Source organism: Mandrillus leucophaeus, unplaced genomic scaffold (assembly GCF_000951045.1).
Source record: "Mandrillus leucophaeus isolate KB7577 unplaced genomic scaffold, Mleu.le_1.0 Scaffold22, whole genome shotgun sequence".
NCBI lineage: Eukaryota > Metazoa > Chordata > Mammalia > Primates > Cercopithecidae > Mandrillus > Mandrillus leucophaeus.
The window spans coordinates 367,735-382,716 of record NW_012102254.1 but is presented as its reverse complement, the minus strand read 5'-3'; the positions used below and the strand labels follow the sequence as shown (position 1 = coordinate 382,716).

The window sequence follows — 14,982 nt, the reverse complement described above, 5'->3', positions numbered from 1 at the left end:
GCTGGGATTACAGGCTTGAGCCACCGCGCCCGGCCAATTTTTGTATTTTTTGTAGAGATGGGGTTTCACTATGTTGGTCAGGATGATCTTGAACTCCTGACCTCAGGTGATCCGCCTGCCTCAGCCTCCCAAAGTGCTGGGATTACAAGCATGAGCCACTGTGCCTAGCCAATTCTGCTTTTTAATTTTTTGGGAACTAGCATATTGTTTCTACAGTGGCTGTGCCTGTTACATTCTCACCAGTAGTGCACGAAGGTTCCAATTTTTCCATACATATCCTTACTAACACTTGTTATTTTCTGCCCTGTTTTTTTCTTGGTAGAGACAGGGTCTCACGATGTTGCCCAGTTGTCAAACTCCTGAGTTCAAGGAATCCTCCTGCATCGGCCTCCCAAAGTGCTGGGATTATAGGCATGAGCCACCACACCTGGCAGTTTCTACTTTTTTAATAGTAAATCCTAATGGGTAGGATATGGTACCTCATTGTGGTTCTGCATTTTCCTAATGATTAGTGATATTATAGCAAATAGTACCTTTATATGCACTTATTGGCCATTTGCATATCTTTTTGTTTGTTTGTTTGTTTTGTTTGAGAGTCTCGCTCTGTGGCCCAGGCTGGAGTGCAGTGGCAAGATTTTGGCTCACTGCAACCTCTGCCTCCCAGGTAGCTGGGACTATAGGCATGCGCCACCACACCCAGCTAATTTTTGTATTTTTAGTAGATACGGGGTTTCACCTTGTTGGTCAGGCTGGTCTCAAACTCCTGACCGCAGGTGATCCGCCTGCCTCAGCCTCCCAAAGTGCTGGGATTGCAGGTGTGAGCCACCACGCCCAGCCTGCTGTAAGTTTTGAAATCAGGAAGTGAGACCTCCAACTTTGTTGTTTTTCTTTTTTCTTTTTTTTTTAACTTTGTTGTTTTTCAAGATTGTTTTGGCTATTTGAGGTCCTTTGAAATTCCATATTAATTTTTAGAGGAGTATTTCTGTTTCTGCAGAAAATACCACTGGGCTTTTGATAGAGATTGCATGAATACATAGATTCCTTTGAGTGGTATTGACATCTTAACAATGTTAACAGTTCATGAACACAGGATGGCTTTCCATTTATTTAGATCTTTAATTTCTTTTAGCAGCATTTTGTAGTTTTCAAGATAGCTTCAAGTCTTTTGCTTCCTTGGTTAAGTTTATTCCAGTGTATTTTATTCTTTTTTTGATGCTATTGTAAATGGAATTGTTTTCTTGATTACTTTGCAGGTTTGTTCACTTTGCATAGTGATTTTGTATCCTACAATTTTTTTTTTTTTTTTAGACAGAGTCTCTGTCATCTGGGCTGGAGTGCAGTGGCACAATGGCACAATCTCAGCTCACTGCAGCCTCTGCCTCCTGGGTTCAAGCAAGTCTCCTGCCTCAGCTTCCTGAGTAGCTGGGATTACAGATGCCCGCCACTGCCCACGGCTAATTTTTGTATTTTTAGTAGAGATGGGGTTTTACCATGTTGGCCAGGCTGATCTTGAACTCCTGACCTCAGGTGATCTGCCTGCCTCAGCCTCCCAAAGTGCTAGGATTACAGGCTTGAGCCACTGCACCTGACCGTATCCTATAATTTTGCTGAATTTATTTATTAATCCTAGTTGGGGTTTTTTTTGTGTGTGTGTATCTTTAGGATTTTCTACTTATAAAATCATGTCTGTGAACAGAGATAATTTTACTTTATCCTTTCCCGTGTGGTTTCCTTTCTTTTTCATGCTTAGTTGCTGTGGCTGGGATTTCCAGGAGTATGCTGAGCAGAAGTAGAGAAAGTGGCACACTTGTCTTGTTCTTGGTCTGAGGGAGGGAGAGATTACAGTCTGTTGCCATTGAGTGTGATGTTAGATGGAGGCTTTTCATATGGTCTTTATTATGTTGAACTGCCTTCATTCTCCACATCTTCAGCACTAACTCACCTGTGTCTTTCTAATCCCATTATTAATGGAAAGATTCACTCTTGTAAAACAGCTCTTTGGGAGGCTGAAGCGTGAGGATCGCTTGAAGCCAGGAGTTCATGAGCAGCCTGGACAACCCATCTTTACAAAAAAAAAAAAAAAATCAATTAGCAGGGCATGGCGATGCATACCTGTAGTCTCAGCTACTCTGAGGTCAGGAGTTCAAGACCAGCCTGGCCAACATGGCAAAACCCCATCTCTACTAAAAATACAAAAATCAGCCGGGCATGGTATCACATACCTGTAGTCCCAGCTACTCTAGAGGCTGAGGCAGGAGGATCACATGAGCTCAGGAGTTCCAGGTTGCAGTGAACTGTGATTGTGCCACTGCACTCCAGCCTTGACTCTACATGTGCCCAAAAGTTATGCTGTCTCCTTCTTTCTCTGTCTTAGCTGCTTCATCTTCCCCTTCATCTCCCTCTAGCACGGGCTCTTCCCCACCTCTGAAACAGTCTCACCAGGGTCTCTGTCTGCCCCCATCTCAATCCAGCTGGCACATTTCCATCTCCCTTGCATTGATGCCTTAGCTCTCATGGGGCCATTGCCATCCCCTTGCCAGACCCAATCTTCCCTGGCCTTCTGTAGCAGCAGGATCATCGTTGCCTAGGTTTGCACCCAGGCCCGCCCCCTAAACTCTTGCTTACATCTTCTCCTAAGCTCCTTGGGTTTTAGGGCACATCAGAGAGCTGGCGTGAAGCCCAGGTGCTCCGACCGCACTCCAAGACACATAGGTGCTGTGGGTCTGGGCTGGGACCTGAGGCCGCATTCTTGCCTGGGCTCCTTTGTGAGACCCTGACATGGACTCTGTGGAAACCACATTGTGGGGAGCAGGGCCATCAGCAGGTTTTGTCTGTTTCCTGTGACCTCTGTTCCACCAGTCACACTGCCCCCTGCCTTCCCACCACCTTCTCCTTTGCACTCCAGATCAAATTTCTGCCTGCCTCCTTACCGTCGCCAGCTCTCTTGGGCCCTCCATGCATCTTGTACTCCACTTTTCAACACAGACTTCTGGTCACAGCACTCTCTTGCCTAAAACTTGCTTACGGGCTGAGGCAGGTGAATCACCTGAGGTCAGGAGTTCAAGATCAGCCTGGCCTACGTGGCAAAACCCTATCTCTACTAAAAATGCAAAAATTAGCTGGGCGTGGTATCACATACCTGTAGTCCCAGCTACTTGGGAGGCTGAGGCAAGACAATCCCTTGAACTTGGGAGGCAGAGGTTCCAGTGAGCCGAGATGGCGTCACTACACTCCAGCCTGGGCGACTCAATCTCAAAAAAAAAAAAAGAACTTGCTTACAAATATGCTGACCAGAGTTCTGGCTGGGTTGCAGTAATACGCCCTCCAGACTGAGTGCGTCCCTCTTGCCTGCTGAGGACACGATTGCCCTGCTTAAGCCACTGCTCGTGCTTCCTGAAATCCAGGTCTCAGTTGTGCTGTCATAGGCCTGGGGAGGCCTTTCCTGATCCCCAGGCCAGGACATGAGCCCAAAACCCCACTGGTGCACAACCCAGCAGCACCCCATGTGCCTCCTGCAGGAGAAGATGCTGGACATCTACTGGCTGCTGCGCGTCTGCCTGCAGACCATTGAGCACGGTGATCGCACAGGGTCTCTCTTTGCCTTCATGCCCGAGTTCTACCTGAGCGTGGCCATCAACAGCTACAGTGCTCTCAAGAATTACTTCGGTCCCGTGCACAGCATGGAGGAGCTCCCAGGTGATGGAACCATTCAGACTGGGGCAGAAACAGAAAAGGGGTCTCTAGTGTGAGCCCTAGGAGCCCTGGTCTGAGACCTCTGTGGCCCAGCAACACACATCCGTGGGGGGCAGGGAGGGGAGGAGCTTCCTCTGTGGTTCACCCTGCAGCAAACAAATGTTTGCACCCTGCCCTGGGACCTGCAGCCACAGATCCAACAGCTCCCTGGCAAAGGAAAACAGACAAGATGGAACACAGTGGGTGGAGACCCCTTGGCTTTCACTTCCTTCCTAGTGCTATGAGCAACTGCTGTGGTGCAGCAGCCAGCTGGCCCTGCACCCTGACTCCCTGGCACTGGTCACAAAGTGTGGCAGTTGGTCAGGGGCAGAATGGTTTGTCTTGGTAAATCACAGCCGGGGGTGGACCCTGCTAGGGTCCACATCCGAACCTGGGCTTCTCGCAGCCCACTGATTCCAGGCTAAGCTGTACTGTGTATGTCTGGATCAGGCAGTGAGCTGTCATAGCCCCTAGCCCACCCCCTGCCTAGCCCCAGGCCTCGGTGTAGGCTTTGTCTTCAAAGACAGAGCTGTGGGTGCCCAAGGAGCTTTGACTGCTCATCAGGTGTGTGTGCTGAGATGGGTTTGAGCCCAGGTCAGGGCTCCTGCCAGGGCCTGTCATCCCCTCACAGTGAGCCTATGCCTTAGCCCCTCCACAGCCACCAGTGAATGCCTTGCCTGATGTCCCCAGATGCCAGCCTGGGTCCAGGCTGGCCTTGGGAGCCAGCTCTAGAGCCTGCTACCCAAGCCCACCCAACCTGCTGACATGCCTGCCTCTGGAGCCCCCACTCCTAGCCAACACGTCTCAATTCCTACCCTTGCAGGCTATGAAGAGACTCTGACCCGCCTGGCTGCCATTCTCGCCAAACACTTTGCTGACACACGCATCGTGGGCACTGGTGAGGGACCCTATAGAGGGTACAGGGGGAAGGGGATGGGATGGCACCTCTGGTTGGCTTTCTTCTATGAAAAATGTGGCCAGGTGAGCATGAGACATGGGTCCAGGGCTCATGCCAAGCCCCTACTGAGGCACGGCGTCTCCCCGCAGACATCCGAGACTCGCTGATGCAGGCCCTGGCCAGCTACGTGTGCTACCCACACTCCCTGCGGGCTGTGGAGCGAATCCCTGAGGAGCAGTGAGTGGGGCCTGGGGGGCACACACCCTGGCCACGAGCACCGTGCCCAGCCTCACCCCATGTCTCTCCCCTCCTTGCCCTCACAGGCGTATCGCCATGGTGAGGAACCTCCTGGCACCCTATGAGCAGCGGCCCTGGGCCCAGACCAACTGGATCCTGGTGCGGCTCTGGAGGGTAAGCCTGACTCAAGGGGAGGTGGCTGAGACTGGCTGAAGGGAGAGGGTGCCGTGTCCCATTGACCTGAGCACCGACCCCCACCTCCACAGGGCTGTGGCTTCGGGTACCGCTATACACGGCTGCCACATCTGCTGAAAACCAAACTTGAGGATGCCAATTTGCCCAGCCTCCAGAGTGAGTATCTGGGTTGGTGGAGTCCTGAGCAAGGCAGGCGGGGGTGCTTACCCCCTACCCATGGGTTCTTTCAGACTCTCCACTTCTTCCAGCCCCTCTCTGGTTCCCCCATTGGGTCCCAGACTCCCTACCTGTCCCCTGGGGTTTCCACTTTCCTTGCTTCCTTCCAGCCCAAGAATGCTCGGGCTGGGACTCCCCCTCCCCCACCTTGCCCACAGTCCTACATGTGCCCTTTGGGCCTGGACGCTCTACATGGGTCATGGTGAGAGGTGGCACCATCTTCCTGGCCTGCCGCAGCTCATGCAGACTGAATACTCTGTCCCTTGCCCTCGAAGCTAGCTCCCTGACCTCCAGCCTTGTCCCAGCACCATGTCCTTCTGCTGCTTTTTTGCTCTCTGCTGGTGCCAGACCCTGGCCTTGGCTTAGGCCTTGGACACCTGAGTCCAGTGGGAGCACAGATTGGAGGTTGGCCAGGTGCCCAGAGGGTATTCATGGGGGTCCCTGGAGGAAGGGACATTTAGTTGGGAGCAGAGGGCAGGTATCATGAGCCCGAGGATTTTACCCTAGGCCTGGCCCTTGCAGAGTGCCTACCACACACTGTCTTCACCCTTCGTGGTGGTTCTTCTTGGCTCATGTAGTCTGTTTCTGCCCTTGTGGGCAGTGTTTTGATCTGAAGGGTGTCCCCAGAGAGGCTGAGTGTCTTGTGCTAAGTCACACAGCAAGTCCCTGCCAGTTGCTGTGGTCCTGCCTCCAGGGTGGAACTGAGCTGCAAGTGGAGAGCAGCAGTGGGGCCAGGCCCGTCCTGCTGCTGCGGGAACTATTGATTTGCATCAAGCTGGTGGGGAGGTGCGCCGGGCCAGTTGCAGCTGAGGGCTCTGGTTACTGCTGCCTGCCAGCCCAGACTTGGCGCCCACCACCTCGGCCATATGCCAAGGCCAGGCCAAGGGCAGCAGAGGACAGTAGAGGACAGCAGGTTTGCAGCAGGGCTCAGAGTAGGCTCTTGGAGGAGCTGGCCTTGGTGCTGGTGGGAAAGCATCTAAGCCGCCCTGTCTAGGTCTGACCCTATCTGAAGGGTATGTGACCCAGAACTTGCTGAGGGTCAGGCTCTGGCTGTGTGGCTGCTCCAGGCCTGGGGTGGATGGTGTGGTGTCAGAGCTGGAAACAACTGCAGCCTGGAGTTTGCCTACTAGAAGGAGGGGACAGATTCTGTCCTAACTACAAGGCAGCTGTCCCCTGTCCCCTGCTTTCATGACCTGAGCATTCCTAGGGAGCTTTCTGTCCTTATACCAAAGTCTCAATGGGCGAGGACAGAGGCAAACAGGCAGAGGCCACTGCAGTGGAGTCCCTGATGATGCTACCTCCTGTCCCCCTGCAGAGCCCTGCCCCTCCACCCTGCTGCAGCAGCACATGGCGGACCTCCTGCAGCAGGGTCCTGATGTGGCGCCCAGCTTCCTCAACAGTGTCCTCAATCAGCTCAACTGGGCCTTCTCTGAATTCATTGGCATGATCCAGGAGGTGGGCTGTGGTGGGGCCTCGTGGGTTAGGGTGGTGCAGGGGATGAGGCCTGGTCCCGGGCTAGAGCCAGGTGCTGACCGCTGCATGTCCACGTGTTGGTGGATCAGATCCAGCAGGCTGCTGAGCGCCTGGAGCGGAACTTTGTGGACAGCCGGCAGCTCAAGGTATGTGCCACCTGCTTTGACCTCTCAGTCAGCCTGCTGCGTGTCTTGGAGATGACTATCACACTGGTGCCTGAGATATTCCTTGACTGGACCCGGCCTACCTCCGAGATGCTGCTGCGGCGTCTTGCACAGGTGTGGCCATCTGGGCAGCAAGGGTGGGACCCTCGGAATGCCCCTTTCATCAGTGGTGGCGCTCCCCATCCACCAATGGACTCCTGCTCCCCTCACAGCTGCTAAACCAGGTGCTGAACCGAGTGACAGCTGAGAGGAACCTGTTTGATCGTGTGGTCACCCTACGGCTGCCTGGTGAGGACCTAGATGCCCTGCACCCCAACACACTACAGGCCTTGGTTCCTCTGCTAGGAACAGTGATGCCCAATTCCACATTCTGCCCCCGGACAGCCAGGCTTGGCGCTCTGCAGCCTTGGCTCACCCTTCTGTAGGGAGGGCAGTGGGCAGGGTGGACCGTGTCAGGCCCAGAGTCCTTGCAGCAGGAGCGTGTGGGTGGCTCATGTCCTTCTTCCCCTTCCCCTCAGGCCTAGAGAGCGTGGACCACTACCCCATTCTGGTGGCAGTGACGGGCATCCTGGTGCAGCTCCTGGTGCGTGGCCCAGCCTCAGAGTGAGTGTTTGGGACCGTGGGCCCCTGTGGGAGCTGGGTGCGTCTGGTGAGAAGGGGCTGGACAGGGCCTCCTGGTACCTCAGTTTCCTCATCTGGAAAATGGACCTCAGTATCAGGTTTTGAGGCAGAGGGAAGGTAGTGAGGTGTGAACGGCCTAAATAGGGGTCAGAGGGAGCTTCTGTAAGTAGGAGAATCTGGGACCCCAGCAGGACAGGTGGCCCTGGCCCACAGAGCCACTGGTTTGTGGCCATGCCTCAGGCCGGGCATGGGAGGCAGGACTCCGGAAGGTGTGTCATCCTGTGGTGGACAGGGCCAGGCCGCCGGGAGAGCTGAACACACACAGGACCGCCATTGTCTGCAAAGGCTCCAGCAATAAGCACGTGCTGCCTTTATTAAGAAACTCTGGAGTAGTGGGGTCCAGGATGGCCATGGGGGCCCCCAGCTCGGCCCTACACATGAAGGGCTCCCAGACACCCATTCCCTGCCCTCCCGCAGTGGGAGCAGTGAGATGCATGTGAAGCCAGGGCACCGCCTCAGCCATTAGGCTGAGACCAGTGCCAGCCCTTAAGAGGCCCCTGCTCTCGAGGGACATGGAGTTCCGGCTCGGCCCTCCCAACTTGGCCATGCTCTCCAGGCTTTTTGGGCTTTTTACTGCTGAAAAGCAGGGGCGCAGGCCATGATCCCCTTCACTGTGTCTTGTGAGCCCACGGAATGGGCTGTGCCTTCAGAACAACAGCTGGATGCCCCGGGCCAGAGAGAGCAGGGCCTCTGACTGGGGCTTAGGCCAGCCCCCCCAGGAGTCTCTTGAGGAGCCTTTCCTGCCTAGTGCCTGCCCACCGGACTCTGCGTGAATCTGTGAAACTTTCAGGCGGTTGGGAGGGAGTCCCATTTCACCAGAGGGCAGGCTTGTTTCCTCTTTCTGTCCTGGGGTGTGGGCGACATCTTCCTTCAGAGCCGTCGTCTTTTCCCTGTGGGCCCACTCCCTCCCACCCCCTTGGGAAGGGGAGATGACCCTGCGTCAGCTCTTCAGCACCACTCCTGGAGAGCTGCCTCGGCCCTTGAGGGTGGACAGGGGGCTCTGCTCCAGGGGTTCTTCCACAGGCTGTAGAAGAACACAGCTACTTCCACGGCTGTGCTGTGTTGACAGCCACAGGGGCCTGGGTCTCTCAGGCTCACAGGGCATTTGGGCACTAGGAAGTCCCCGGGAAAGCAGGCACTAGCACAGCTTGCAGGGCCTGGGGCCTTTGGGTCCTGTGCAGGGGCAGAGCAGAAGGCAGGCTGGGGACTAGGACGCCTGTCTCTACCAGTGAGTGAGAAAGCCCATTGTGTTTCAAGGCCCATACAGGAAGCTGGGGGGCCAGGCACAGTGCTTCCCACCAGCATCTGCCAGTTCTCTGGACCGAAGCAGACAGCAGGGCGAGCAGCAAGAGGGTGGGGGCCTGGGTGGGGGCCCTGGGCAGTCTAGGTCGTCATGGGACCCTCGGAGCCTATGGAGCTAGCGGACTCAGAGCCAGCCTTCAGCTGCAAGTCTCCAGGGTTGCAGAGATCAAATTCCTCAGCTACTGCCAGCTGCACGCGGCCATTGAGGCCCCTCCGGCCTGGCTCCAGAAAGACTACGTGCTTGTGGACACTGGCCTTGCGGCTGGGTGCGTCTGGCGGTGTGGTGCTGAGTACTGAGGACTGTGCGCTCAGCTCGTGGAGAGGGCTGGGTGTTCGGGGCCAGCGGCGGCAGCGGCAGGCACGGCGGCAGCAGCAGCAGGGTGGGGCGAACAGGTAGAGCAGCACGAGCACCAGGCCCACAGCGCAGCCCAGCAGTGTGGTGAAGCCTGTGTTGAAAGCCTCGGGCTCTGGGCGCGGGAAGTGCACGCTCACGTTGTACTCGTGCGTCTGGTTGTGGTGCAGGCGGGGCCCAGTGGCCAGGCACACGAAGAGTCCGGCATGCTGCTCCTGCACGTTGCCTATGGCCAAGCTGCCGTCGGCCAGCACAGCGATGCTGCCATCGCGGGATCCTGGCGCCCTGAGAAGCTCCTGCTGTGGCGAAACCCAGGCAATGTGCATGGCCGGGACGCTGGTGTTGCAGTAAAGCCTTAAGGACCGACCCACCAGCGCGTACAGGTGCTCTTCCGGCCGCTCTAGGCCAAGAGCTGGGGCCGATGAGCAGTTCTCAAAGACGCGGCTGTGCTGGAAGAAGCGCACACGGGACGCGGGTACCTTGAAGGCCAAGCATATGTACTCACGCGCAAAATCGCGCACGGCGCTCAGGCCCCGCTGGTGCCAGCGCTGTAGCAGGTGGTAGAGGCGGCAGTCGCAGGGTAATGGGTTGTTGTGCAAGTAGAGGCCGTTCTTGAGGAAGGCCGGCAGCGCGGCCAGCTCAGGTACAGAGATGTGTCCCAGCCGGTTGGAGGAGAGGTCCAGAGTAAGCAGGTGGGTGGCGCTCAGACCGTGCAGGTGATCGAAAGAGAACGAGGCAAGTTCGTTGCAGCCCAGGTAGAGATGGCTGAGCGCGCTCAGGCCGTGGAAGGCATGCTCGTCCAAGTGCAGCAAGCGGTTATTGAACAGAAGCAGCTTCTCCAGCGCCCCCAGCCCGTCGAGGTCGTGGCGGCCAAGCGCCCGCAACGCGTTAGATGATAGATCGAGCAGCCTCAGGCCGCTGGCGTTGGCGAAGACGCCGAGACCCAGCGCTTCTAGTTCGTTGTGGCCTAGATGCAGGGCGCGCAGCTGGAAGAGGGGCGCCAACCAGCCGGGGCGCAGGCGCTGGAGCGCGTTGTGGCTCAGGTCGAGGTCCGCAGTAGCGGCAGGTAACTCGGCCGGCACATCCTGCAGCCCTAGGCCAGTGCAGCTTAGCAGGTCGGCAGCGCAGATACATTTGTGGGGGCAGTTGTGGGGCGTACGGGGCGGGAAACCCTCGGAGTCCGGGGCGCCTAACCCAACGCACAGCATGCAGAGCAGTGCCCCCAGCAGCATCAGCCAGGTCATGGCGACCACCAGGGACAGGACAGAGCAGCTCTGTGCAGGTCGCAGTTCCAGGACTCACCCACTTCTGCTCTAGTGCGACATGGGTGGCACCGGATGGCCCTTGCCGAGGAGGCACGGCGGGTTCTGGCCGGCCGACGGCCCCTACTCTGCGGTTCCCAGGTTGTGAGGCGGGGTGCACTTCTCTCCGTGCTCCCTTCGGCTTCCCGAGCCCTCTCCAAGCGAGTTCCTGATCGGCTCCTAAATACTCCCCCCAGGGGCGGGGCTCGGGCTCCTATTGGCTCCCGTTTGAGGAGGCGGGGCGGCTGCATCCCCTAGTGCCCAATGGCCCCACATGACCGCCAGATGAGGAGTGAGCCCAACCCCAAAGCCCCAGTCTGCCTTTGGCTGGCAGCTCTCCGCCGCTCCTTTTTCCTAGAGGAGTAAAAGGGGGAGTCTGGAAGAATGTCTCCAAGCTGCTGTTAGTGTTTATTTGAAATGACTTATTTGAGTGATATATTATGGGGCAGATGGACTCTATCTTAAGGTGGCTCCCCTGAGCCCTCTTAAAGTGGTACCCCAGGCCGGGTGCAGTGGCTCACGCCTGTAATCCCAGCACTTTTGGAAGCCGAGGCGGGTGAATCACCTGAGGTCAGGAATTCGAGACCACCCTGGCCAACCTGGTGAAACCTCGTCTGTACTAAAAATACAACAATTAGCCGGGCGTAGTGGTGGACGCCTGTAATACCAGCTACTCCGGGGGCTGAGGCAGGAGAATCACTTGAACCCGGGAGGTAGAAGTTGCAGTGAGCCTAGATCGCGCCATCGCACTCCAGCCTGGGCAACAGGGCCACACTCCGTCTCAGACCCCAGGCTGTGTGGCACCTTACTAGAATACAGGACTTGGGGCTTGGGAAGCAGGGAGACGGAAAGGATGCAGGGGGGCGGTGATTATGTACAAGCCGTGGCACTCCTCATTGGCAATCCCAATAGAGACTAGTTTTAGCCAGGCCCCAATCCTTCTGACTGCCCTTGCACCATCCCCTACCTAGGAGAGAGCGAGCCACATCAGTACTCCTGGCAGATCCCTGCTTCCAGCTACGCTCAATATGCTATCTCCTGGGACAGCCAGAGCCCCCAGCACCTGGCACTGCCCTGCCAGCCCCTGACCGGAAGCGCTTCTCCCTGCAGAGCTGTGAGTGGGCTGGTGGGGTGGGTCAGGGAGATCTGGGGCTGGATCGGGTCAGGAACCTTAAGAACAGCAAAGTCCTAGGCTGGGAATATTTAAAAGGCATGACATCCTCATCTACCTCTGACTTGACACTACCTACCACTCCCCAGATGCGGATTATATCAGTGCCGATGAGCTGGCCCAAGTGGAACAGATGCTGGCACACCTGACCTCTGCATCTGCCCAGGCAGCAGCTGCCTCTCTGGTGAGTGGGACCATGGTGCACAGGTCCATGCCACTTGAATATGTGTGCACTCCTACATAGGCACAGCGGACATCCACACAGCCAGGCATCCAACTCCAGCCCACCCTTCACTCTCCTCCCTGCAGCCCACCAGTGAGGAGGACCTCTGCCCCATCTGCTATGCCCACCCCATCTCTGCTGTGTTCCAGCCCTGTGGCCACAAGTCGTGCAAGTAAGTGGTCCCCACAGCTTGGTAGTGGGGAGAGCAGTAGATACATGCAGGGCAGTCCTCATCCCCTCCCCTGTTGTAGAGCCTGCATCAACCAGCACCTGATGAACAACAAGGACTGCTTCTTCTGCAAAGCCACCATCGTGTCTGTAGAGGACTGGGAGAAGGGAGCCAATACGAGTACTACCTCCTCAGCTGCCTAGCCCTCACAGCCTGTGCCATCCTGGAACCTCCACCCTTGAACCCAGAGCCAGGCTGGGCCCTATTTATGAGCTCCCTTTGCCCTTCTCCTGTATCTGCCCCCCTCCAACCGCCACCACCACCACATCCAACCTCCTTGCCTGCCTGTATCCTCATTGGTGGGAGCCCAGCCGTGGCCCTAATTGTGCCTGAGCTTGACTCTCAGTCAGGGCCACAGTCAGCATTAAATTATTATTCCATACAGCCCTGGCCCTGGCCCTTCTTGAGGGAGTAGGGTTTGTGGGGTGTGCCCAGCAGGGATCCTGCCAGATGATGTCCACATGAGAAGGCAGGTGTCCAACAGCTTCAGCTTCACCCAGTGCCCCCTAGACAGATAACAAGTCCAGGGTCTTCTGATGTGTCAGGCCAGCACTCTCCCCTTGCTGATGGGAAAACCGGGGCTTGGCCAGCCCCACTGCATCCCCTTACATGATGATACGAGGCTCTGGCACTGACTCGCCAATAGACTTGTGGGGCAGCACGCTGGCTCCGTTGAGGTAGAGCTCATCGTTAACTATGACGTCCTCACCCAGCACTGTCACGTTCTCCATGCGAACCTCCAGGAGAGGATAGGCCTTGTCAGGGAGACAGGCACACTCCCCGTCCCTCTCCCCACCTGGCCCAGCCCACAGGCTTACCCACTGGCCCACACGGCAGCGCCAGCCCACAATGCAGGACTCAAGCCATGAATGGGAGCGGATCCGGGCATCCCGCAGCACCGTGCACCGCCGGATACACACACCATCTTCGACCACCACGCCAGGTCCCAGGCTCACATTGGGGCCAATGCTGCAGTTCTGGCCGATGCGGGCACTTGGGTCCTGAGAGTGGTGGGAAAAATACAAGTGGGCCACTTGTCTCCCAAGACTGAGGGGGTTAATGATGGGCTGGGCAAGGGCCTCACCACCAGCACGTTGCCCACAATGCCAGGGCCTGAGTACAACCGCTCAGGCTGCTTCTGCCTCAGTGACTGCAGGAAGAGGCACATGCCAGTGAGGAAGTCCTTGGGCTGCCCAATGTCCATCCAGAAGCCTGTAGGGAGGGATGTATCAGGGCCCTCAGCCCAGCCACAGACCACCCCCACCCTGTGGCCTCCCTGCCTCACCCTGCAACTCCATGGCATATAGCTGCCCCTCCTTGGCCATAATGGGGAAGACCTCCTTCTCAATGGACGTAGGCTGCAGCTGTGGGAGTGGGCAGCTTGTGAGCAGGGTCATGGCGGTGATGGCCTGCCCCACCACAGCCCACCGACAGCTGTCTCCTACTACACACCTGGATGCGCCGCAGCACCGCAGGGCTCAGGATGTACATGCCTGCGTTGATCTTATTGGACACAAACACCTGCGGCTTCTCCACAAACCGGTGAATTCGGCCTGTGTCAGCCTCACACACCACCACACCGTACTTGGAGGGTTCCTCCACCTTGGTTACCTGAATGCAAGGAAGGGGACCTCGGACCTAGTCCAGTGTTCCTGAGCCTTGATATACGTGCCGTTCCAGATCTCAGAGACTCTGCCCCAAGTGCTTAAAGATACATACTGCACAGCTCTGTACCCATAACATCCGAAGGCAGATGAAGGCTAGGGGGCAGGGGAGGCTGGGCATGGAGGGTGGAAGTGTCAAGAGAGACAAGACCTGGCGCCTTACCAGGATGGAGCCCTCCTGGCCATGGTGCCGGTGGAACTGCACCATGGCTTGGAAGGGGAAATCGCAGATCACGTCACTGTTGAGGACGAAGAAAGGGTCTGCAGTCTCAGAGAGCAGGTCACGGGCCAGCGCCAGGGGCCCAGCTGGGGGAAAGGGACAGGTCACAACCTTGCTGGAGGTCTGAGTCCCTGGATTCAGGCTCAGCAGGCCCAGTGCAGGCTGGGTCTTACCCTTTTCCTGGCCTTAAACCCTCCCCAAGGGACCTTTCTCTACTGACCTGTCCCCAAAGGCTCCTCTTCATGGGACATGGAGATTCGGATTCCCAGCTGGAAGGAAGAGGACCCCCAGTCAGGTTCTACCAGGATGGGAAGTTGGGTGGGGACCGAGGATAAGGGCCAAAAGTCCGTGCCTCACCCTCTGCTCCTGTGCCTTCATTTCCTTCTCCAGCACCTGCGACATGTAGCTCACGGCCAGGATCACGTGGTCCACGCCTGCCTGTCAGAACGCAGGCCAACGGGGGGGCTCAGTCAGAAGGTACGGGAGCCCCTGACCCCCTAGTCACTGGCCATCCCTAGTCCTGCCAGATCCGAAAGCGACTCCGATCCCGACCCAGGGTCTTACCGCAGCTAGCGCCTCCACTTGGTGCAGCAAGATGGGCTTATTGCAGAAGTCCACCAGTGGCTTCGGGGTGCTCAGTGTCAGCGGCCGTAGCCGCGTCCCATAGCCCCCCACTAAGATCAGTGCCTTCATCGCGCCTGCGGACGTTGAGGGGGTGTCCCGGGCTCTGAGGTGTCTGCAGCCCGTCTAGTCGGTCCCTGCAGCGCACTCCCAACGCCGTGCCCGGCCCCGCGCCCTTCACCAACCCGTCTGACCGACTCTGGCTCCACCTCGTCCTCCCGGTCGCCCTGACGCCGGATCCAGGGCCGCAACAACCCAGAACGCGACGCCGGGTGGACGGCTGCTGGCCACGAACTCAGGGCG

At 57.2% G+C, this 14,982-nt stretch overlaps 3 protein-coding genes across 4 annotated transcripts in view; 1 reads left to right on the top strand and 2 right to left on the bottom strand.

The window, feature by feature from the left end:
- The window catches only part of RNF123 (ring finger protein 123), a 33,970-nt gene extending 21,412 nt beyond the window's left edge, over positions 1-12,558 (top strand). Inside the window, exons 27-39 of the mRNA XM_011980895.1 lie at positions 3,519-3,696; positions 4,556-4,630; positions 4,780-4,867; positions 4,954-5,041; positions 5,134-5,218; positions 6,594-6,733; positions 6,841-7,029; positions 7,128-7,203; positions 7,434-7,518; positions 11,523-11,665; positions 11,812-11,906; positions 12,032-12,117; positions 12,197-12,558. Coding sequence (XP_011836285.1) covers positions 3,519-3,696; positions 4,556-4,630; positions 4,780-4,867; positions 4,954-5,041; positions 5,134-5,218; positions 6,594-6,733; positions 6,841-7,029; positions 7,128-7,203; positions 7,434-7,518; positions 11,523-11,665; positions 11,812-11,906; positions 12,032-12,117; positions 12,197-12,317 — 1,449 coding nt within the window. The 3' untranslated portion in view covers positions 12,318-12,558. The remainder of the gene's footprint in view (positions 1-3,518; positions 3,697-4,555; positions 4,631-4,779; positions 4,868-4,953; positions 5,042-5,133; positions 5,219-6,593; positions 6,734-6,840; positions 7,030-7,127; positions 7,204-7,433; positions 7,519-11,522; positions 11,666-11,811; positions 11,907-12,031; positions 12,118-12,196) is intronic.
- On the bottom strand, positions 7,875-10,824 carry AMIGO3 (adhesion molecule with Ig-like domain 3). The gene has a single exon (XM_011980894.1). The coding sequence runs from the start codon at positions 10,492-10,494 to the stop codon at positions 8,980-8,982; it is 1,515 nt and encodes a 504-aa protein (XP_011836284.1). The 5' UTR covers positions 10,495-10,824; the 3' UTR covers positions 7,875-8,979.
- Positions 12,528-14,982, bottom strand: GMPPB (GDP-mannose pyrophosphorylase B). Of its 2 annotated transcripts, XM_011980896.1 has the most exons (9): positions 14,623-14,982; positions 14,416-14,496; positions 14,279-14,327; positions 14,002-14,144; positions 13,627-13,785; positions 13,460-13,538; positions 13,259-13,386; positions 12,993-13,175; positions 12,528-12,911 (listed from the first exon to the last, which is right to left on the bottom strand). In XM_011980896.1, exons 1-9 carry the CDS (start codon positions 14,749-14,751, stop codon positions 12,780-12,782), a joined length of 1,083 nt encoding a protein of 360 aa, XP_011836286.1. In that variant the 5' UTR covers positions 14,752-14,982; the 3' UTR covers positions 12,528-12,779. The 2 variants fall into 2 exon arrangements, with proteins under 2 accessions (XP_011836286.1, XP_011836287.1); XM_011980897.1 differs by lacking the exons at positions 13,259-13,386; positions 13,460-13,538 and having other exon boundaries at positions 12,528-13,175.

Excerpts from the sequence above, each read along its gene's own strand:
- AMIGO3 (XM_011980894.1), bottom strand. The coding sequence starts at position 10,494 with ATGACCTGGCTGATGCTGCTGGGGGCACTGCTCTGCATGCTGTGCGTT.
- GMPPB (XM_011980896.1), bottom strand. The coding sequence starts at position 14,751 with ATGAAGGCACTGATCTTAGTGGGGGGCTATGGGACGCGGCTACGGCCG. Across the intron at positions 13,539-13,626 it reads CGGTGCTGCGGCGCATCCAG|CTGCAGCCTACGTCCATTGA; the intron begins GTGTGTAGTAGG and ends CCACTCCCACAG. Across the intron at positions 13,176-13,258 it reads TTGTGGGCAACGTGCTGGTG|GACCCAAGTGCCCGCATCGG; the intron begins GTGAGGCCCTTG and ends CACCACTCTCAG.